At 37.8% G+C, this 25,049-nt stretch overlaps 1 protein-coding gene across 4 annotated transcripts in view; it reads right to left on the bottom strand.

Moving 5' to 3' along the window:
* LOC110023201 (importin-11) overlaps positions 1–25,049 on the bottom strand; it is a 102,602-nt gene that overhangs the window by 5,965 nt on the left and 71,588 nt on the right. For 3 of the 4 annotated variants that reach the window (XM_020722495.1, XM_020722496.1, XM_020722493.1), the window contains exons 14-19: positions 12,188–12,280; positions 11,604–11,786; positions 11,170–11,274; positions 10,031–10,189; positions 6,542–6,586; positions 6,231–6,452 (exon numbers count right to left, since the gene is read on the bottom strand). In XM_020722495.1, coding sequence (XP_020578154.1) covers positions 6,231–6,452; positions 6,542–6,586; positions 10,031–10,189; positions 11,170–11,274; positions 11,604–11,786; positions 12,188–12,280 — 807 coding nt within the window. The remainder of the gene's footprint in view (positions 1–6,230; positions 6,453–6,541; positions 6,587–10,030; positions 10,190–11,169; positions 11,275–11,603; positions 11,787–12,187; positions 12,281–25,049) is intronic. The other variant, XM_020722497.1, reaches the window with a different exon arrangement.

Raw genomic sequence — 25,049 nt, 5'->3', positions numbered from 1 at the left:
TATCAGTCACTTTCAACTTAGATTTGAAATCATCGAACAATGATTGAGAAAGGATCTTTGTGAGAATATCTGTTAGCTGACCACTAGATGACACAAATAGAACACAAATTTCCTGGGATTCAAGTTTTTCCTTAATGAAGTGATGATTAATCTCAACATACTTAGTGTCATGATGTTGGGTCGGGCTGTGAGCAATGCTAATGACAGCTTCTTATCTCGAAACAACTGAAGGAGAGCGAAGATTGTCATACGTAGTTTGTAGAGCATGATACGTAACCAAAGATCATAACAAATTATCAGGGACATGATGCTACGCACTGCTCCGAGCAACGACCAACTACTTGCTTTTCTAGGTGACCCAATTTCCCCACACAAATAAGCAGTACCCCAAGGTAGATCGTCGATCATGGATGGACCGAACCACTCTGCATAAGTGTAAACTACAATAGACCAAGAGGTGTGACTAAAAATAAACAAACCTGAGCCCGGTGTGCCTTTTAATTAGCTTGGAGGTGGTGCATATAGGGATCATTCATGAATTAACTGACTATCCTAACTGCATGAGATATTCAGGGCGTGTATGGGCAATGTAGATGAGTTTCCCCACAAGACGCTGGTAGCGAGTCTTATTTACAGGAACTACATTGAGAACATCAAAAAATTTTTCACTGGGATCCATCAGAACAACCATTGGTTTGCACAGGAGAACAATGCTTTTTGTCGAAAGGTCAATCACATATATCCACTGGGACAAACAAATACCCTGAGATGACCGAGCAATTTCATGCCTAAGAAGTATTAGAAAGATCCCAAGTCCTTCATTTTAAAGAAAGCAACAATCATGTCATTCAGAGGCTTGAATTCTAGTAGATCATTAACTGTGAGAACAATATCGTTAACATATACGATAAAGATAGCTACCTGATTGCTAGATGAATGACAGAAGAAGAGACTGCGGTCAAATTGAGCTCAAGTGAATCCATAGCCCACCACCACCATTGTGAATTTATCGTACCATGCACATGGCGATTCCTTCAATTCATAGAGGGGTTTTTGCAGTTTACATACTTGCCCCTGGGAGACAGTAGAGTCAAAGCCTAGAGGAAGAGCCATGTATACCTCCTCTGCAGGATTGTCATTCAGAAACGCCATTCAGGAATGCAATTTTTGACATCAAGTTGGAATAAGAGCCAATCCAGATTCAAGGGATAGGAGGACCTAAATGGTGTTTAATTTAGCAACTGAAGTAAATGTTTCTTTATAGTCAACCACGTAGGTCTGTGCATACCCTTTGGCGACAAACCGTGTCTTTCTGCATTTAAAAGATCCATCAAATTTAAACTTGATGTTAAAAATCCATCAACATTACACCGTTTTCTTGCCCCGAGGAAAATCAACAATGTCCCAAGTATGGTTCCACTGAAGGGTATTCATCTCCTCCACGACAGCAACTTTCTAGGCTGGGTTGCTAAAGCAGCCTCAATAGTAGATGGAAACCGATGATTGGTCAAAGCCGCATCAAATGCTCTGTAGCTTGATGATAATATGCAAAGTGAGACAGTTTGTCATGGGATGGAGAGTGCTGATTGGTCATAATATGTCTGATTGTGTGCCTTACTAGAGGAACTAACTTCCTCATTTGGATTAGTGCTGAGGATGACGTCAGGAGGAAACTCAGGGTCCAACAAGGGGTTAGTGAACTCCAGAGTAGGTGCATCAGAATGAGTGCGTCGAGTGTAGACACAGATTGGGAGGAAGTGTTGGTGGAATCAAATGGGACAGAGGCTCCTTGTTGGTAGAAGAATGAGTGGAACCAAAGGAGCAGAGAATTCCTTAATGGTAGGTGCCATGGGTGGAACATCCACAGGAGTAGGTTAAGGAATAGTGTTCACGAACTCTAACTCCCCCTCATTGGAGGTCGAGTTAGGAAAGTAAAGAATACTTTCAAAAACGAGACATCAGCACTCACGCAGACCTTATTTGTGCTAGGGTCAAGGCACCGATACCCTTTTTGAATAGCAGAGTATTCGAGGAAAACACATTTTATAGACCAGAGATGAAGTTTACTCTGAGTTGTAGCCGTATTCCGAACAAAGACTGTGCACCAAAAATTTTGGGATATAAAGTGGAGAAGACTCGATTGTTAGGAAAACACGATCTGAAGACGGCTAAAGAAGTACGAAAGTTGTAAATTTTTTAGTGAACTCTATTGATGATATAAGTGGCGGTAAGAATAACCTCATTCCAGAAATGGTTTGGGACATTAAAGTGAAACATAATTGAGCGAGTAGCGTCAAAGAAATGTCGGTTTTTTCTCTATGCTACCCTATTTTGCTGAGGAGTATCGGTACAATGAGCTATGGTGGAGAATGATCTTACCAAGAATTCTAATAATATAGAGTTAAGAAATTCACAACAATTGTCAGTCTGAAAGACTTGAATATAAATTTTGAATTGGGTCAAAATGAAAGTATGGAATTCTTAAAAGTGACAACAACTTCAGATTTATCATTTAAAATATAAACTCGCGTCATCTGAGTGTGATCATCAATCAAAGTAAGAAACTGTTGTTTATTGGTGTCGCTTGGAGTGAGACAGGGTCCCCCCCAAGTCACTTTGAATAAGAGAGAAAGGAGTAGAAAGTGTGTGATTGTGGGATGGATAAGAAACACGATGATGTTTAACTAACTGACAAGTTTCATGTTTGAAATTAGAAGGATTTTTGTTAGTAAATATCAATAAATACATTTGTTTTAAATATTAAAAACAAGGATGACCCAAATGACAGTGTAACAACATAATAGGACATTCAGTAGACTGAGATAAGCTGCAATTATTTACTGGAGTTTCCTCTTTCTTGGTGCTTTTCTCTTGGACGAAGTAGAGTCTGTCTACCAGCTTAGCAGCTCCAATTATCCTCCCCGAATAACGATCATGAAAGTCACATACGTAAGAGAAAATTGAGCAATGCAATCAATGTCATATATCAACTTATTGACAGCTACAATGTTACACTTCAGCAGAGGTACATGTAACATATATTCCAGAGTTAGACCTATTGTTAAAACATATCATTTACCAGCAATGAAACTTTGGGACCCGTTAGCAATTTTAACAGTATCTTTCCCTGAGCAAAGATAGTATGTCGAGAAGGCTTGAGAGCTTCCAGTCATGTGATCCGTGGCACCATAATCAATGATTCATTGGCTAGAATGAGCAAAAGAAATGAGCGTCATAGAATTGGTACCTTGACGAATATGAAAGGTTGACGGGTCGGAAGAGAGCGGACTTCATTCAAGCAGCCTGATTAAGTGCCCTATTTGACTTTTAAGAGAATTGGAGGATTCTGGATTGCTCTGGGTAGAGGCCGGGTGTACCGTATTGGATTCAGATGTTATAGTAAGTCCATTGGCAGCGAAAGATTTTGCTAAAGGTTTTGATGCAGTTTTCCTGTGGAGCTTCCAATATTTATCACGAGTGTGGTTGGGTTTGTGACAGTAATCACAAGTGGGGTAACCAACCCATAATTGAGCATTATTAGAGACCAAGGCGAATACATCGACAGTTGGAGTGGAAGCACCAAGCAATGATAAGTCTCCGACTCTCTTCACTACGAATCTCAGTGAAAGCAACGCAGGTAGAAGAGGATCTCGACCAAGGATACAACCCCAAACTACGTCAAGATCTTTGTTGAGGTCTGCCAAAAACTAGAAGAAGCAGCCCTTTTCTACAATTTTCTAAAAGAGAGATAGGTCGGGCGAAAACTCCCAAGTGTAGTCATAATATAAGTCGTATTTCATCCATAATGCGACTAGATCATTATAGTACCGAGTCACAGTCCTCGATCCTTGTTTTGCCTCATGGATTTCATTAGATACCTCATAGAATTGGCTGAAATTCCCTACATCTGAGTAGGAATCATGGACTGCAGTTTAGAGGGAACTAGCTGAAGGAAGGAACAAATATGATTGGCCAATAGAAGTCTCTATGAAGTTGATCAGCCACCACATGACCATGAAATTCTCCACTTTCCAAGCTCCATATGATTGACCAATAGAAGTCTCCATGAAGTTGATCAGCCACCACATGACCATGAAATTCTCCACTTCTCAAGCTCCATATGCTGGGTCAGTCTTCTAAAGTTCACAAATCACACTAGTGAGATAACCAAATTTCACATGCCCTTTGATAAATAAGGAAATAAATTGGGATAATTGGAGAAAGTTACTGTCGTTTAGTTTATGGGTTGCCTGCAAGAAGTTCATGCTATTTTCCTGTCCTCCAGTCTACAGAGAAATGAAGGTTGGAATTGATCCTCCGCTGGAATGAAGAACATCTTCTGATGATGGCTCTTTACTGGAGGAGTTTATCGTAACTCCGATTGAACCAAATAAGATGTTAGGTTGGCGATACATCGTAAAGTTCCGGCTAATGGAGGACTTTGGCCTCTGGAAGGGGTTTTCACTGCACCTGGATGGCTGGAAGAAGGTTCCCGGAGGAGCTCCGACAAACCTGGAGGGAGACTTGTTAGTTATTGTAAATGTCAGGCAAGGAAGAACAACAGGCAAAGTAGAGTAGACGACCTGTAAGGGTAAACGGAAATTGCGGTTGACAAAACCCGATTAGTAAGTGTCGCAGGAAGAGCAACAACGGGATGGAAAGTTGAGAAGAATCGCAGAAATATACACAGGAAGGAAAGCTGACAGTAGGAACTCAGTTCGGAACCACAGGAAGAATAGCAAGAAACTGATTAGGCCAGTTGGAAGAAGATCTGACCGACTAAAGGGAGATCTGACCAGTTGGAAAAAGGTCCGGCGTCTACTAGGGTTAGAATCATGGCTCTAATACCATGTTAGAATAGAACCCGAGGTAATCCTATTGATGCAAAGAGGGCTATAAATTCTCATTACAATATCTACTAGTAAGAAAAGAAATAAAAACAGAATAAAGGAAAAAATAAAAGCAAATAAAAATAATTAATACAGAAATCTTCATTTTAATATTCTAGTATTATAATAAAACCATCATTTTGGAGTGAAGATCAACTTGCTAAATTTTGATGGTCGGATGGATCAGGACGAGCTCATCGAGTGGCTCCAAGCAATGGAACGTTTCTTTGAGTACAAGCACGCCCCACTTGGCAGAGAGGTAAATCTAGTCGTCGTCAAATTAAAGAAGAGTAAATCTTTATCGTGGGGAAATTTAATACGCCTATGGCTACACAAGATAAAAAACAAAATCACTACCTTGTCCAAGATGAAATGAGAGATATATCATAAGTACATACCACTACATTACATATTTGACATGTTCTTGAAACTTCACCTACAACAATAATATTTTTTTTAGTAGAGGAATGCAGTTAAATTCGAGAAGCTTATGTTGAAGTGTGAGTTGGTAGAGCCCGATGAGAACACCATATAACTCGATATCTGAGGAGATTAAGACCATCCATTGAAAATGTGGTATAGTTGCAACCCTATTAGACATTACAAAATATCTAAACTCTAGGCATTAGCCCTTAAGGTGGAGAGAACACAACAATAATAGGTCCACACCACTCTTCAAATAGAATACAACCCCACCCCCGCTAGAGTAGCTTTACACAGCTCAACACTACACGTTAAATCATAAGATCAGTAAAATGGTATTGAGAATGATAAGTTAAGCCAACAATAAGACTTCCACTTCCGGTGAATAATTTGGTTCAAGAAGATTCTGATGAAATATTCACTAGCCCAGAAAAGGAAATCAAAATTTCATAATGTTAAATACAGTGAATCTGCCGCTGATACCCTTCCAAGAAAGAAATTATCACATCACTGATGACATCAACTTGTGCCACAAGATTATCAGCAAATGCAGAAAAGAAGGGAATGTTAGGCAAGCATAAAATAGTTCGTGTATCCGAGATAATGCAAAGTTGTATTTAAAATTTGAATGATTTACTAACATGCAACTCAATTATTATGTATTTGCATATATAACACCTAAAAATTAGATTTTACCTACATACTACTTTAACTATGCATGAAAAGGTGTATTTCACCTTTTCAAAGTTAAAATAGTGGCATTCTTTGTGTGATAAGAAAGATTTAGGTATAAATGTAACAAACAAACTTTGTCTTACGTATGTAAATACATAGGAATTGGGTCGTATGTATGTAAATGCCCCTTAAAACTTTTTATAGTTAAGTGCTACAACAAGATATATGATATGATACTATTACCTTGTCAACCCACAAATCTACCAAGCAGAGAAGAATATTTTGATTGATGGAAAGACCAGCTTGTCGAAGAGCCATCGTTAGAGCTGGATCAGACGCCAGATGTCCAAGATAATTGGTATTCATTACCAACAGCCTTGCCAGAATAGCTCCGGAGGAAGTTCGCACTGCTGTCCGGGAAGGATTCCGGTCATCTTCTCCACTCAAGCATAACAATATGAGTTTCTACCAAAAAGGCATTTATATTGAGAGCCGGGAAAAAGATTAACTTTGAGGTGTTTAGTTATTATAGTAACAAGAGATGGCCAACAAACCTGAAGAACTCCAGACATCAATGGAGGTGCTTCTAAGGGAAAGCACTGAATACAAGATGAGCATGATTAATACATTAATTTTATCATATAAGCCAGAAAACGGAAGAAAACAGTAGCATGGAAAGATGATCAGCTTCTCTCGTTTATCTATTAAAATCAAATGATGCTCTAAACTATTTCAGATCGACTCAATGGGAAATCCAGTACCTTCCGCATTTATTGAAGATAAGATAAGTATGGAATATTAAATCCATAGCATCAAATGGAAAAGTGAAACAAACCCGATCTGATCCACCTTTCATTACCTAAACACCTAGTTTTAGCAAAAGAAAACTGCCACATCGTGCCAAGAAAAGTAAAATTAACAACCAATGTATCTCAGCACGGAAAAAATGATAAAAACAAAACAAAAGATAAAATAAAGTGGACAAGTTGTTTGTGTTTGACCCATATCTCTATATATATATATATATATAGGATCCATTAGTTGAATTGAATGGGAGCAACGAGAATGATGAAGATGAATGTGACGATACAGGGTCAAGCACAAACCCTTCGATCAATGTTGAAGCTACCTAAAAAATGCTCGTTTACAAAATAGATTGTGTTAGCACATAGAAAGCATCAAAATCTATCAAGGGGCATCTTATCAATCGACTGGGCTAAACGTGTCAAAATGATGGGGCTTAAATGCAAATTCACATAAACTGGAGATAAGGTGATTTGATTAACGACAAAATTGCTCAGATGCCTCTGATGGCAAAATAAACCACTTCAATTAATGCCGAATTTGATCATAATGTCAGACTTTATAGATGACCATCAACATGAATGTTGAGACGTCGTAATTTAAAATTTTAAAAAAAGCAAATTTTATGTTATACCAGAGTTAACCCAAACATCAATAGGAAAAGAATTATTATTGCTAGAAACAAATAGGTGGTTACAATCAAATACACTTGGAAGGGAAAATAAAACACACGACATGTAAACTCACATTCGGGCAGATCCTGGGTGATGGTGATGACAATTAGGGGGCTTGAAGAGGTGGGGACAAAGTAGGACAGGAGTTCGAGCCAAGCTTGAGTGAACCCAATGCTTATTCATGTTCGACTCATTATTATTATTATTATTTTATGTTTGGCTCGTGCTTGAAATAACTTATGCTCAAAATGGCTCATGAACAGCTTGTTTGTGTTAGACTCAATTCAAGCTCGAATGTTTGAATTAAGCTTGTGTTCGGCTAGAATTGCAGCTCAATAGCTAGAATCTTTAAGTAGGCCACACAACAATAGTGCTCAAAAGAGAGATTTCCCTGGATTTAAGCACCTTTAAGGCTGTAAGAAAACCTCTCCCGCCGATGTGGAACTAAACAGTACAAGAAAAATGAATGGTTCATGGCTTTGTTTTCTTTCTTTCTTTCTTTTTATTTTTTTTGGAGGGAGGGGGGTGTCATTTATTACATGCCAGCTAATGCCCATGTATTTACATAGCTAGCACCTAAACAAAGATAAGAAAATGAGTGGAATTGTGGGACCGTGTGATGGGTTGGGCTGAAGTTTAGTTTACACATATACCAACCAATTCGTATGTATTTAAATATCTAACACCTAAACTTTACTTTTAATCTTTATACCATACAAATCTCTTATATGAGTTATTTTAAAATACATTATAAAAAAGTAATATGAAAAAAATATAAATAAACATTATTATTTAATTATTTCGAGTCAAAATGAGTCAAACACGATTGAACAAATCATTGGTCATGTTCGCCTCGTTTATAAATCAAGCTCAAAAAAATTGTTTGAGTTCGGCTCGTTTTGCAAACAATGAGTTTTTTTGACAACCCTAGTTTTCAGACCACTGATGAGAGGGCGTCAATAATTATGGGTGGCTGCAACAGCAGGGCAACAAGGGACGACAGTCCAAATAATGACAGTTTGTTGTTTGGGGGCGGCTAAACTGCAGTTTGCAGGAAATCAACAAAGCAAAGGTGTTGCAGCTGCAACATCTACGGTGGAGGGCAGGGACAAGGAGGGCAACAAAGAGGGAGGGCTGGAACGACGATGGCAACAAATATGAGGCGACTAGAAGATTGTGAGTTGTCAAAAGAGAGAAGTATGGCAGCTGACTCAGAAGAAGGAAAGTATGGATGGTGGAAGGAAGATGACTAGAACAACAATGGCGGGAGTGCCAGAATCACAAGAAATTTGAGTCAGAATGTAAAAAATGCACGAAGATGTTACTATAGATTTAGTGATTGGATTGCCTAAACCACGACAAGATTTTGATGCTATATGGGTAATTATTGACAGATTGACTAAGTCTACCCATTTCTTATCTGATTGACCAAGTCTGCTCATTTTTTGCCCATTAAACAACCAGATTCTGTTGAAAAATAGACTAAATTATATGTGGATAAATTGTAAGGTTGTATGAAGTATCAAAATCGATTGTTTCAGACAGAGATAGCATATTGCCTCTACTGAGTTGATGAGACAAGACACAACAAGAGATTTGCATGGCTGTCATATTTTCATATTCGGATTGCTAACAATAGGTTTTGAAGTTTCTCCGGTCAAATACCCAATTTTGTCTCTCCCATCGATCACCAATTTTATAGTTTGAGCTCATTCGAGATAGTTGTGCTTGTTGAGTTTTATAAATGAGAGATAAAGTGCTAGAATTTTTTAATAATAATCAGCAGATATAGACATGTGAGGGGTTGCAGGATGAGGCGAAGTTGTTTCGAAATTACTGGAGCTAATAGAGATGATAAAATTTCTTTGGACTCTGATCATCATTACTAACTTATATGACTTCATCAGAGAATGTGCCAGGAGCAGCAACGATGGTGAGTTCAAACGTGACAGAAAAACAACAGCTTCAATCATGAGTAACGAGAAAGAAGGAAACAACATGAACAACTCCTTCGATTTTGAGTCCATCGTGATGGAAAAAACAGGAGTAAAAGCTGCAATCACGAGCAACAAAAATTTCGAGGACGCGTGATTGATGATTTCGGAAACGATTGATCATCGAGAACTCTAGGGAAATTTCGATCTCGATTTTAATTTCTCTTGCAAGCTTTGATATCATGTAAGTTTGAATAAGGAAAAATAATTATCCTCAACTTCATAGAAAATGATTAAAAGATAAATAGAAGGGGAAAGCACCCGTATTAGGAAAACCATAAACTCACCAACCCCCCCAAAAAAAAAAAAAAAAAAGGAATTATAACTTACCAACAATACTACATTCTAAACATAAAAAATACTAAAATAGAAGATACTAAAGATAAAATATTCCTAAAATTCAAACAAAATTATATATGCTTGCTTTGGAGTAATTTTGGACAGCCTTTTCTTTTGGCTTATGAAAATTTGATATTTCTTTTTAGATTTTTCTCGAGTTTTATAGGTGTAATAAAAAATAAAAAAGCTGAAGCGAGGTGAGAGAGTTTTTTACCAATATTATAATATATACCTGAATCAATATATCAAGAATTGGAATTGTTGAAAGAAGTCCTTTATCATTTACGTTTCCAACAATACCATCAAGCAATTTTGCTACAGTTGAGGCATGCATATTTAAAAACTCTGCACCGCCAAAAATTATGTAGTCCTCTATGATATCTACAACCACCTGTTCAGAGATAAATTACGTCATTCACAATTTTGCCTAAGCCTCTCTCAATGAATTCACATCTGACCTATGAGAGAAAATTATAAATCGTATGTACAAATATGTCTTACGAGAGTAAATTATAAACCATGCATAAAAATAAAATAAACCAAAGAAAGGATTCTCTTAACTAATCCTTAGCCTTATCCCAACAATATAGTTTGAATTCAACGCATCCTTCTTCAAAAACAATCTTGTTTAGCATCGCATGTAGCATTGTTTTTTAAAAGCATAAAAAACTTGTAAATTGAGCGCTAAATCAGGTAACGCATGGTTAATTTTTTGCTTATATAATGGTTTCACCAGACTAGTTGTAATTTCTGAGAAATTAATATATCTAATCGGTACCAACCTTGACATTCACAAGAGCAAGAATATAATGTCCCGTTTAAATTGAAAATGGCAACAACAAGTAGAATTTGTTCCGAGAAATGCAAAAGAAATCAAGTATCATTTGTGTGTGCATTATTGGGAAAAGAAAAGTTTCCAATTCATAAAAAAGGCCACTTAAAATTATCATTCAGCATAAAGTTGTACAAAAGAACAGCATTTTCACAATTATATATTGAGAAATTTAAATACGCAGAAGATAATTCTTATCTATTTACATATCTCAAACCTAAACTTTCATATTTATATACATAGTATTTTGGTGTTTTTAACTTATGCGTGAAAATGTGAATTTTACTTTTAAAAAGTGGTAATAGTGCTATTATTGATGTCATATTAAAGATTTGAGTGCCATGTGTATAAATATGAAAATTTAGGTTTGAGATATGTAAATAAATAAGAATTGTGTGCTATGTATGTAAATGCCCCTTATATATTTTTTATATCAGGAAAAGCTTAAAACTTGAGTACTAAATCACCCTAAACAGTTAACATGATCATCCAAACGGCATGCATGCATCTTATTCAAATTGAGGGTCTTAAAACCTAACCTGCAAATGATCAAAACTTTTCTCAATGATGGCCACCAGGGAGGGAAAAAGGTTTAACAGCTGAGGCACTATTGATGTTGCATGCGAAAGTACAGCTTCCCAAAGCTGAAAATATGAAAAATGCAAAAAACTCATGCAAATTTGCATCATTCAGTAATCTACAGTAGAAAAAAATAAGAGAAATTTACATAAAAGCCATTCAATTTCTACGTATTTACATATCTAACACCTAAATTTTACTTTTTTACATTTATACCACCAAAATCTTTGACATCAAATAAAAAAAACTACTATTTTAACTTTTAAAATGTGAAATACATCTTTATATGCATAGGCAAGGCGGCATTTATGTACAAATTGAAGTTTTGAGGTTAAATATGTAAATACATAGGAATTCAGTGGTATGTATGTAAATCTTTCAAAAAATAACTAACCAGAATACTATCCTCCAATAGATTTAGTGCATCAAGATTATCAACGTTAATACCCTTTTGTAGAATAGGTATAAGCATGTTATAGCAGACAGAAGACTGATAGCCAAGCGAGCAAACAAAATTTCTAAGGGCCTCAAGAAGTTGAATCTGCAGTAAACTTTCACCAACGGATTCCTCCCACATCTGAATTCAGGAGTTAAAAACATACAAACTAAATCAAAACCGAATCCAGATATCATGTCATTTCAAATAATTACATATGATGATTTTAATAAAATAGCAATTATCATTTTATGGTGGTGTTATGTAACAGGAGCCAGTTGTAGAAATCTTTTACTACCAAGCATAAAAAACTTACAACTCCGTTCGCTTATTCATATCTTAAAATCTACCATGTTATAACAGTTACAACACAATATGTATCAATACATGATCACACACTGCAAATCTTTTTTTTGGTGACAACCATCACAACGAACAAAAGTAAAAGAAGGGGCAACAGACTCATTGCAAGTAGTAAAATGTAACAATAGCATGTATGATATGACAATGTAGTCTAACTAAAAAAATATGTAACAGGATACCTTTCGGAAAAAATTTGCCAGTTGGCCGGCAAATTGGGTAATCTTTTCACCCAAATGTTCAGTAAGCAAAGATATGAGGTTTAGGACTTGGACCTGCGGTAATGAGTAAACACTAAGTAGCAATGGGAAATATTAAATGAAGTAAAAGCAGATGAAGAGCTGATCCTAGATTCATGTTACTGAAAGTGTTTGAAAAAAAAAAAAGTCAAGGCGAAATGGTTGCCCCTCCACGTGATTAAACAAAGAGGAAAAAAAAAACTTAAGAACTACATTACAACCATATAATTGTTGTGAAAATGAATGAAACATAAAGTATAACATAGAATATAAATAAGAAAATTACATAGCTCACGATATTAAAGTCTGCAATATAAGCTAGTTAAGAAGCTTGGTATCAACCAAGATTCACATCATGGTTCCATATAAGAATAAACAATCTTACAGATAATTTTTAAATCATCTATGTTGGGAAGTATGAACGAAAAAGAACCATACCTTAGCTGGTAAACAGAGCTGAGAGTTAATAACGGTCAAAAGTTTAAATAAAAGTTTTATTTTGAAAGAGTTGAGTAGCATGGTGCCACACATACTCAAAGGAAACCAACAATTTAGAATATAACATAAGAATCAATCTCCGGAAAATTTCTTGTATCATTTCCTTGATGAATGTAGATAGAAGAAAATGAACTAGAATATTTGTAGCACATTCACTAATAAATAACTTAATTCTGCTGCTGAATTTGACAATTAACCATGTTAGACATTTGCAATAAAATGTTCAAAGTTACTAACAATAGAAAATAACATGAGATAGAAGGGTTGGGAAACAAGTTTCTTCTAAATTTTCAATAGGGGGAGATGTTAAGTAATGCTAGTAAGCGAAACAAATACCCATAAGCAACTCATAAAATTAGTTGATCATAATCCCAATAAGATAAACAATGCCATTGCCGGTCCCAAGCCCGAACGTGAAAAATGAAAGGTTACATTAGGTAGTCGACAACCAACGCAAAACTTGTTGAAAAAAAAATTAAGACATGAATCCTTTTGATCTTTGTGTAATAGCTGGCTCCACATAGTGGGATTAAGGCTTTGTTGTTGTTGTCGTCGTAGTTTAATCCCAATAAGAATATAGATGTTTCAATACAACTTCAGTTGCAACAACAGTTTACCAGACCACTAATCTCTCGGAGGTGGAAGAGCTACTTTACAACCATGTCATCCTTAAAGGCACACATTTTACATTGATCGAGCAAAAAAGTTACAAAAGAATGCATCAAAGCATATGCAAGGTGGACGAAGTCATCCCTAAGCCAACTCAAAAAGGGAGGATCACAATCTATAGATTTTCAAACAAAAGACTTAGCAAAGCAAACTTGGCCGATAAGTGGGCTGTTTTGTTGTGTTTTCTAGACACAAAAAAAAAAAAAAAAACACTTCAAGAAAAAGAAAAGAAAGCTAAATCAAGTCCAGTGCTGGGCTTGTTGGTCCAAGCGCTCGACTCCGTACAAAAAAGTGTTCCAGTGTGACAAAATAGTGCAAGGCTCAAATGTGCAGGTAGGGATCTTTCTGATTGCAAGATAAATCAAACTTGTGGCACGATAAATTTGTGGAAAATACACAAGCAACGTGATGCAATTCAAGATGTTTAAAATTCCAATGTTAAATAAGGAGTCTTATCTGTGTCAAAATATCTAGTCATTAGTTCTCATTTGTCATTTAGAAGTATTTTTTTAAAAAAGTTTTTCAAGGGTAGTTTCATAATTAAAAATAAGGTTTGTTGTAATAAACTGAGCTGTCTTGTGAATCAGTCATAGCGGATGACGGAATAAAGTAAATGTTTTCCTTTTTGCTTCCCCTTTAGGGATTCACTCCCTCTTCTGTGGTTATCTTCATGTTCCTTCCTCTCTAGCTCATAGATCTTATCTTCCCGATTTGTCAAAACTTTTTATCTTTGTCAAAAAAAAGGAAGATTTACAAAGTACCACTCAATTCCTAAATATGTATTTACATATCTAACACCCAAATTTCAATTTTTACACGTAAGCCACTTTGCCTATGCATGAAAATGTGTATTTCACATTTTTTAAAGTTAAAGTGGTATTTTTTATGCAATATGAGTGATTTGGATTTGGGTGTTATAAAAGTAAAAAAGTAAAGTCTAGGTATTAGAGAGTTTATACATAGGAATTAGGTGGCATCCCAAGCATGCAAAAAAAAAAAAAAATCACCGTGATTTTCATTTCCACAACCTTGTCCATTAAATTTGGCAACATAGCTGAAATTCTTAAATCCAAGGACTTCCTCATAAATAAATCAATACAACCATCCACCATTTCCTTCAACTTCTATTCATGCTGATTGCTAGCAGCAACATAATAATTTCAATCAACAATGATAAACATAAATTTATCACATTGGGCCTTGTCATACTACGTTAATTTATATATTTAAATTCAATGCCTGAATGAAATTCTTTTAACCTTTAAATAATAAACTTATATAAAATATATATAATATTTATTAAACAACTTAAAAATAAATTACCTTTATAAAGTCAGTCGGTCGCTCTACTCTGCGCATGCAAAACCCTTCCTCTGCTCACAACTCCGTAAACTACCAGAGAGAGCTCCCTGCGTGCGAGAACTAAATCACACGCACGAAAGAGCTTCTTCCGCAACTTCCTCTTCGACACACTCTATCGTGACTCAACGTCTTCTCCGTTGTTGGACACCGACATTGAGACCTCCTGCCTCTTCTCCGTGTGAAATGCTCAACCACACTACTTACTGCTTCTCATTTGCACACGACCCCTCAAAGCTCGACGTCGATCCTTCATCAGACCTCCCCGTCGTTGGCTAGGACATCTTTTGTGTCGTTCAACTCCCAGGTAAGTCGTTTCTCGCCTCTGTCGCCCCTTCTAAGCATCAATTTATACATGGAAAATATCCTTTTGTGTTCCCGACCCCCTCGCTTCCTCTCCCCTTTGTTTCGATTGCCTGACTCCTCGTCTTATCTTCTTCGATTCTTCGTTTCTCCTCTCCTAAGACAACCAAAACTAGACGTTAAATGAAACATAAAAAAATATAAAAAAATGTTTGAAAATATCAACCATCCCCTACAAAGACTAACTTCCATTTAAAAATCGAAGAAATAACTTCCATGTGAAACTCCCTCTAAAATAGCAACCACTTTCTAGAATTGAACTCCTTAAATCTAGGAAATTGATAAATCATTACATTGTCAATGTTTTGATCAACCAAAAGTTGGAGGGATTTAATTAAACTTTCCTTAATTAATTGTTGATAATTTTGTAATAACATTTTGATCCAACTACCATCAAGTCTGATCTCTCTTAACACTAGGGATGTTTGAGTTTTCCAAAATTAATGGAGTCTTGTTAGAGATTTGGGAACCTTCATAAAGGATTTTGCAATTCTACTGAATTATAGATCCCTCATTAAGTACCTTCTTCTCGTGCAAATAGAATGATGTCCAATCAACTCCATGAGGGGAATTCATACATAAATAGAGGATATGTGCAAACTTCCTACTTCCCACCCTTGGTTTAGTGATAGATTAAGAACATGGAAGATGAAATCCAATGGGAGGCTAACTTCGACCATGATCCGAAAGGTCAAAGGGGTGGACAAGAAAATATGAAGATGAAACGGGAAAGACAGTGCCAGTTCCTACTAACTTACTACTGCCAAGAGTTACAGACTCTAGCTTCTAAAGTGGAGAGACTACATCACCAAACGATCCCCCTTACTACTATCCAATGAAACTAATCTGCAAGTATGTCACAACTAGAAACTGTTGCAAGTGACACAGATTTGGACATACTGAAGCAGAATGCACAATCAGAAGACTGATCTACTCCACCAACTAGGGCGTCATCGAAAAGTTGAATAAATACAAAACAGACACTAAAAACGGTGAGGACATAAACAAGGAAAACATGCTTGAAGATAGTGATCTAGAGGTAATTGGTCGTCCAACAGTGTATGAGATTATGGTGCCTCGAGCTAATATTTTGCAAACTTTGAGAGGAACATTAGCAGACCTGACCATGGATGATGATATCGGAGGAGAAAGCCCAAACCACAACAAAAACACAACTTTTTATTAATATAGAAATAGGGTTACAAATCAACACCAACGGAAAGGGAAAACACAATAACAAACCAATCTTCGGTTAGGGACGAAAAGAAGAACTGAGGGCGAACTGGCACCGACAATGGGGTGAAGATATAGGAAAGGGATGGTAGTTGTGAGGTCAATTAAAAAGGGGTTTGTAGGTGATTTGGGGCCGATAGTTGGACTTGTGCTACAGCAGAGTAGTTGGACAGCCGGACCTGCTGTAAAAAACTGGCAGCTATTGGCAGGATGAAGGTCGGGAAGTGGGACAACAAGGTTATGTGGCTGGGGGAAGGATGGTTAGGGGTTAGAATGAGGAAAGGCGTGGCTGGAGGCTGCGAAGAGGGGAGGAGAAGGGTTAGAGAAGGGAATAAGGATACAACATCACCTCGAAGTAGGATACAGTCGGAGCGCCACCACCTCCTCGGATACAACCCTACAAAAGGGAAAAGACTCCAAATAAGAATTCTGAAATCAACACATAGCAAAAGACCCTTAGACTCTTAGCAAACCAGCGTACATATAGCTCTAGCTATGCGGGGAAATAAGAAAGAAAAGAAGGGGAGAAGGCAGCGGTAAACGCTCGAACCAAGCGGGAGACGCGAAAGGAAAGACGTCAGGGTTGCTCTCCTTCAAATCCTGTTCGATCCGAGCGGGTAACACAAAAGATTGTCGCTCTCCCTTAATGCCGCCCGAAACTACTAGAAACCTGGACCGGGCCCCATGGACCGATCCCTATGCCAGCCAGTTCTGCCGACTAACTTGTCTCCCACTCCCATACAAGAGACACTCGCTCCCGTGTTAGTCTCCCGAGGTTGGGAGAGCTTCAAACTAATTCATCGAAGCTTCTGGCTCATTCTCTCTAATCTTGGCGGCTGTCGCCTGCATAATCGCCCGAAGCATTGAAGAAGTCGACACCACTTGAGCGCCTCAGTCCCTATCGATCCACTTTCCAGAGACTGAGACTCATGCTTGTACTGTGGGATACTCCCAAGGTAACCCATAGTCGAGCCAGTTGAATGTCCTGTGGGAATAGCCTAAATCTTATCGTCTGGTGATGGCGTTGGTGGTACGATGTTGACCGCGAAGTCTTGACATCTTCTCTGGGGTCTCAATCCTCTTATTTTGTGTCGTCACTAAAACTGGCCCCATTGACGCTGCTCTGCTGGTAAGAGTTCCAGTGATCTCGGGCTCTGTTGAAGGGAATAGAATGGTGTGTTTTCCCTCCTTGGTAAATGAATATGTGCTTTTGAATCCATCGTGCTGAGTCCTCCGGTCAAACTATTATGGTTGTCACAACAAAAGGCGGCACGCATCCATAGGAACCACGTCACACCATACATGGCCCTGTAGCGAGCCTCCGATTAAAAACTTTACTAGGCATCTCAATCAATGTTGACCCGATTCTCCTTCCTCAACCACCTCAATGAATATGGTCGGGAATGCCTCGGAGACCCCAGTCACAATTTTTTTTACAACTTGAGTCGAAGCCACTATAAATTCCATGTGTCCGTGGCATGCATAATCCGTTGAATGACAAGTATTTCTCTCTCATCTGGTGAAAGCCGATACACCTTACCCTGTTCCTCAGCTTTCTTCTCGTCGCTTATCTCTTCCAGGAGCCCTGATTTGTGAGGGTGACTACCGTGCTAGTGGGACAGCCGGAGCCTATGTGATCGTAGTCATGGCAACGGTAACATTTGTTGGCTGCTACAGTGTTGGAGGAGCTCCCTTTCTCATGCAACTTCCTGCTCTGATCTGAAGCGTCACTCCCTTGCCAAGGCTTGCTTGTGTCTCCCGAGATACTTTTGTCGGCCATTGTAATTGTAGGAGACTGCCTGCCTCATTGTTGTTGCATGAGGATGATTGTTGTCTGTTCTGCTTTAGTTGCCACTCCACCTTCAAGGCTAGTACCTGAACATCTCCCAAGTGAAGAATAAGGTTGTAGTTCTACCACATTGTTGATATCTAGCTTCAAGCCCCCCAGATAACGGACTATGGTGAGTTCCTAAGGCTCAATCAAATCACACCTCATCTGCAATTGATCAAACTACTCGGTGAAATCCTCTACTGATATATCCCTCTACGGTAGGAGGTGGAGCTTTAGAAACCTAGGTAATGAGGTGGGAGGTATTTCCTCTGCACCGCCTTTTCATCATCTCCCACCTGTAATCTTCTCGCTACATTCTTTTTTCCTTTGTCATTGTAAGTGCTCCAACCACAAAGAGACACCTTTCTTCAATTTGATAGCAGCTAATTTGACTCTCTTATCCTCTAGCACATCTCTATACTTGAAGATCCGCTCAACAACCTGCAACCAATCAATGAAATCCTATGGATTCACACCTCCTTCAAGCTCTGGTAGATCTACCTTGATGTCAAAGTCTCTATGTCCTCCAAATGATATATCCTCTCTATAAGTCTCCCTCTGAGGGGGATTAAAATATCCCTCACCAGGCCTCTCTGATATTGGAATTTAAAACGTAGTGGCCTATCTTCTTCGTCGCTAAAATTATCCTTATGAAAGGGATTCAGATCCTCATCTCATTCCCTTTGACTCTCCAGATCTCGGTCGAAGGTAACTTCTTCCTGTGTTAACTCTTCAATCTCTGCAAGTTTTTGTTGAAGGCTACAAAACTCCGGCCTCATCTCTTTCTGGTAGGCTCAGAGATGTATCTCCTTAGTGGCGTGACTATGGATTAAGGAATAGAAGAGAAATTTTGGCGGGTTAGATTTTGGGTTGTGGAAAGAGAATTTTGTGGTAGGAAGAACTTTTTGGTGTATGAAGATGCTAGAAAACTCTATGATGGAACTAGGGTTGGACTAGCTCTGATACCAAATGATATCGGACGGGAAAGCGCAAACCACAAAAGAAACAAAAATTTTTATTAATATAGAAATAGGGATACAATCTGACACCAACGAAAAGGGAAAACACAATAAAAAATCAATCTCTGCCTAGGGCAGCAGAGAAGATCTGAGGGCGGAGTGGCAATGACAATGCGGTGAAGGTATCGGGAAGGGATGCTGGTTGCAAGGTCGGTTAAGAAGGGTTTGGAGGTGATTTGGGAGGTCGGTAGGTGGACTTCTGCTGCAGGAGAGTGGATGAACAATCGATCTTGCTGCAAAAAAGTGGCAGTTGTTGGCAGGAAGAAGGTCGGGAAGAGGGACAACAAGGTTATGCGGTTGGGGGAAGGATGGTTGGGGATTGGAATGGGGAAAGGGGTGGCTGGTGGCTCCAAAGAGCTGAGAAAAAGGGTTAGGAAAGAGAATAAGGAAGGATACACCACCATCTCGGAGTAGGATACGGTCGGAGCACCACCACCTCCTTGGATATAGCCCTAAGAAAGGGAAAAAAAACTTCACACATAAATTTTGAAATCAACACAGAACAAAAGACCCTTAGAATCTTAGCAAACCAACGTATGTATAGCCCTAGTTAGGTGGGAACAAGAAAGAAAGAAGGGGAAAAAGGAAAGAGGAAAAGGCGGCGGGTAACGTGCTCTGCCCTTGCCCCCTTCAGCTACAGTGCTCATTCCCAGCCATCCCGCCTGTTGTCCAATCGTGGTTCATCCCTTCAACGTCGCCCTAGATAGTCTTTTTTATGTTTAATGTTGCTATTTTCCAATTGTCAAGAGTTTTGTTTGTAACCCCTATTAAATTTCAACAATAATATTTCTATTTCTATAGTGGTTTGGGTCTTTCTCCTCCAATATCACTATGCGACTTAGAAATTGAAAGTGAAAAGAAAAACACATCACCTCCATTTATGTGTGAATTTTCCCAAGTTCACCAGACATCATTAACAAAATATAGACAAAATGGAATTATATTGTGATCTCAAAACTTTAAAGACACATACAAGTAAATAAACTTACATAATGAATTTACACATATACAAAATAATGAGTACATACATGTATGTGTGTGTGCATCCATGTGATGTGAGAAATTCAATTTATTATTATTAGTATTTATTAATTAATAATTATTATAACATATTTATTATAACATAATTATTAATTATTATATTTTTACTTAATTAAAAATTTTTTCTTCAAAATTTGTAATATAATTGTGGTGTTATGTATGTGTTAATTCTAATGTAATTTTTCAACTTAAATGGTTTTTATAAATGAAGTATGAATTTTAATGCAATATTTAAATTATTAAATTTTAAATTTAAAAAAAAAAATTGTTGTGGTTGGTAAGCATAGAAATGGCAGATATTTCAGTGATTTTTTTATCTCACGTGACATTTTGTTCTCATATGTGACAACTCGTAAAATATAGATAGCATATATGGATAATTTAAATACTCATACTCAATGGTACAATTTGTTTAGTAAAAAAAGTGTTGATTGAGTGATTTTGATGTATGAATAAGACATTTTGAATTAATTTTGTGCGACAATACATCCATATTTCATATTGTTATTGTATTTAAATAAACGGCTTGTGAAATATACATTGCGATCAACAAATGTCGACAAAAATTATAGTATGTGCATAGAGTAGACCATTATTTTTTTCCCCAGTTTATCCTATAAATCTTTAGGGGGATGTTCAATTCTTTTGAGAACTCAGATAATGTTCTTAGATGCCAGTAGAAGAGAACTTTATTTCGTTGATGTGATTTTTTGGCTTAAAGAACTAGTTTAAGCAAGGGATGCTTGTAGGTGGAGGTGAATCAAACCCTAGAGTTAGGCATAAGATTTGCAAATTATTTGACTTATGCAACAGCTTTGTAAACTTGCAAAAATTGTCGACAGCCTAACACTTTGTGCTTGATAGACTTGAAGATGACAACTCAAAATAAATCCTAATTGGCTAATAAAACCATTTACGGGAAATCACAAAAAATTTATTTTCAATATAACTTCCAATGGTTCTCATTAAATTTTTTGAAATGAATTCGATTCCATTTCTCAGAGACCTCCATTTTAACATAAAATCATGAGGCTCCTTGGTCATAGTTTGAGAACTTTATGTCCCACCTTATATGTGGGATGATATTTTTAGTTGAACTAGAATAATAATTGTGGGAAAAATATGCCTCCAGGATCTCTAATCAAATTTTCACCATGTCATCATCCATGACGCCATCAAAGGAAGGCAATTCTAGCTTAGCATACGCTTTGAAAGGGGGTGGTTTTCTAACTAAGAGCTGGTCTTTACTTGCAAGAAGGTATTCCCCTTCAAAATAAATAGTCTTTGGAATTAGAGCGCTTTTTTTTCATGGCCTATGAAAGGACCCTTCAGTATATTTCAGTCATTGATGTCTGGAGTTGAGACATTTGCCCCATCATAGCATAGTTTTCTTTTTTCCCTTTGCATGGTGACCAGTTCCTGTACCTTTTTGGCCTCTTAATTGTTTGGGGTCGTAAAGATTTAACCATCCTAGTCGCTCACCCCTTGGTTTTATGCCAAGACCATGCCTTGACACCAAAATATTATCCATAACCCTCATTAGATGAAACTGTTGTTCAAATACTTCAAAGTAGGTTGAAGATACCCCTAGGGATTTTTGGATGCAAGAGGATTACCCAACACTAAAAGCATGGATGAGGAATAAACTTCACAACCTACCTACAAAAGGAAAAGGTGGTCTCACAAAAACTGTCCGCAATCCTTGGAGAATTCGTATCAAGTCAATGTTATAGGTTTAAGAAAGATGTCCCAAGGAAATAGAACTAAGGTTCAAATAATTATACATGTGAAGACAAAAAACCCAAAGACCTAATACTAATATTTTAAACAAAATTGAACGAGCATTAATCCAAGCTAGGACTTCAGTTGGAAGTCCTATTTTCCTTTCTATAACATTTTCTTCTTACTTGCTCTCCCATTACTAGGTTCTGTTGGTACCATTGTTTACTCGGTGTTTTCTTCCAAAACAATGAACAATTCCACTAATCTCAATCCCAGCAACTGGATTGTGAAGGAATCAGTAGTTGTGAAAATTTTAAGAGGTATTAGGAATTGTAAGGTGGTAACAGCTAGGTTAAATACCTCTGACTGAAGAGCTGCAAGCTGACCAGAGGGGGTTCAGTTACTGGGATGGCTGAAACAGAAAGTAAGGACGAAAGTGGCAACCTACTACAGAGCAAAGTGATGGGAAAAGGAGAAAGAAACAACAAAGGGAGAGAACTTTTGGAGGAACCAAAACTTCGATTCTGCTGGGGGCTCTGCTAGGGTTTTGAATGTTTCGAATGGTGATTCACGTCGCCATTGATTGTCTCAAAGAATTCCTCGTCTGCTTCAGTGCTTTTCTGCTTCGTCAGCTTGTCTTCAACGCAGACAGTTCGTCGCGTCTGCTCGACGAGTCCAGCCGTTCGCTTCGATTTCGACAACGACGTCCAGCCGCACCCTTCGGCATAGCTTCCCTGCCCGACAGCTTTGGTTCGGGTCTGCTTCTTTCTGTTCGACGATGAATTTGTTCTTCGCAGAAAACATCCTTTGAGATCCTCTAACAGGTGGATTTCCTACTCTCATGGCGCTTCCTTCTTCGTTTGAACATGTCAAAGACTCTTTTGCCCACGTGGTGGGTAATGCTCAAGGAGAGTCGGCGGTTGTCTTCCCCTCACGTTATAAGAATTATCGTGATGGTACAGGTGACTGTCTCTTTGCTAAGAATGCAAGTAGAAAAAGTGGGAAAACAACACTTTTTTTCTCTGAGTTAGAAATTTCTACCCTCACAGAGAAATTTAAATTCGCTCTAATTGAAAATTTTCAGTGGAGACACCCACCGATGGAAGTTATCAGAAAAAGTTTTGATGACCTCAAACTAGCAGGAAAGTGGAAAGTTAGGCTCATAGATGAGAGACATGTGTTGATCCAATTAACTATGGCTGAAGACTACACTCGGATTTTCTCCAAAAAATATCTTACCATTGCAGGCAAGTCAATGAAGTTACTCAAGTGATCTCTCAATTTCGATCCTAATCATGAATCTCCTACTGTCCATGCCTGGTATAGTCTACCTAGTTTCAAGCTCTGCTTTTTTCATCATCAGGTTCTTTACTCTATTGGGGCAATACTTTGAGATTCTATGAACCTAGATCTACCCACTTTCAACTTAACCAGACATTCTATGGCCAAAATACTTGTAGAAAGAGATATTACTTTACCTGATGTTACTGAAGTCTGGTTGGACACAACTCATAATGGATACTGACAACAAATCGTCATGGAACACAGACTTCCATATTGTACCCACTGTAAGATGTTTGGGTATATCCCTGATAAATGCCGCAAACTCCATCCTAATTTGAAATTTAAGGTTCAAGTGGATAAGGATGGGTCTAACCCTATTACTCCGGATATTTTAGTTCCACCTGAGAATACTGCCAGACATGAGGTGTTTGTTGCCCCTGTGGACCCCCCTGACACTGTTGCTACTGTTACTGTGATTGATGTGATGCTGACACCTTCAAACCCCATAAGAAACAATACTGAAGAACTTTTACCTACAAAGGATAGTGTTCAGACTGAGGATACTGTCAGACAGGAGGTGTTCCCCCCCCCCCATGACACTACTGCTACTGTTACTGCGATTGATGTGATGTTGACACCTTCTAACCCCATAGAAAACAATATTGAGGAACTTTTACCTACAAAGGATAGTGTTCAGACTGATAATTAAGAGAACCTCGCAGCTCATCTTCAGGAAGTATTTGGTATAGAGACAACTCACACTGCACATATACTAAAACCTATTGTGGGTACTACGATTGGTAATCCTTCTGATACATTTCTACCACCTAATCAGACTGATTCTTTAGATGAATAATGACAGGTTTACACTTCCAGGAGGAAGAAAAAGAATGGAGATCTGCTCGAGCTCAGGAGTCTTATGGATGATACTTTGGTTACTTTAGTTAATGATACAATGGTACACACCTTACCAATTTGTTAGTTGGATCCCTTCCGAGAACTAGAGGCAGAGGCAAAACTAAATTAGGATGACCCTTAGCGCCCTGGTGGTTTTGGGTTGGGTGCCTTTTTTTTGGGCCCACTCATACAACCTATTGTCGGCACTAAAAAGTTGTTTTGTGGGTGTCGCCCGTAAGAAGCAGTCGGCACTAAAAAGTTGTTTTGTGGGTGTCGCCCGTAAAAAGCTGTCGGCAGCCGGAATTAAAATCTCATCGCCCGCTTCGAAAGGACGTTTTAATTTACGTATATATATATATAATTTTAGAAAAATATGAAATCAAACTGACCTCATATTTTTCACAGTTTAAATGAAAGAGCGTTCTACCTCAAATCATGTATCTATCCCAAGAGATAAACACAAGACTTGAGGATGAGACTCGATCAAATAAACTAAGTAATATATGACACTATTTAATACAAATAATTAAATAGGGTTTATTTTAAGCTGGGTTCGGAAAAAACTTCCTATAAGGGCAAGCCCCTATAGTTAATTACATATTAATTGACCGAAGTCACCTAAGAAAACTCTCGATAAAAATCAGGGAATATCATCTTCAAAGAGGTCAAAATGATAGGACTTTACAACGAAATCGGACAAAGAGGTGTGAAGGGGGAAAAACTCAAATCTGGAACATTGTTAAGGAATCCAAACGAAGAGAAACTAGGGGAAGCCACAGATCCTAAGGCAAACCTCAGTAGGTTCCCAGTCTATCCTATGATGTGGCTCCCATTTTGAAAAGAAATTATTAAAGTGTTTCATCCTGCCAATTTTATTTAATTAGGGCTT

Source organism: Phalaenopsis equestris, unplaced genomic scaffold (assembly GCF_001263595.1).
Source record: "Phalaenopsis equestris unplaced genomic scaffold, ASM126359v1 Scaffold000223, whole genome shotgun sequence".
NCBI lineage: Eukaryota > Viridiplantae > Streptophyta > Magnoliopsida > Asparagales > Orchidaceae > Phalaenopsis > Phalaenopsis equestris.
This window is presented reverse-complemented; position numbering and strand designations above follow the sequence as displayed.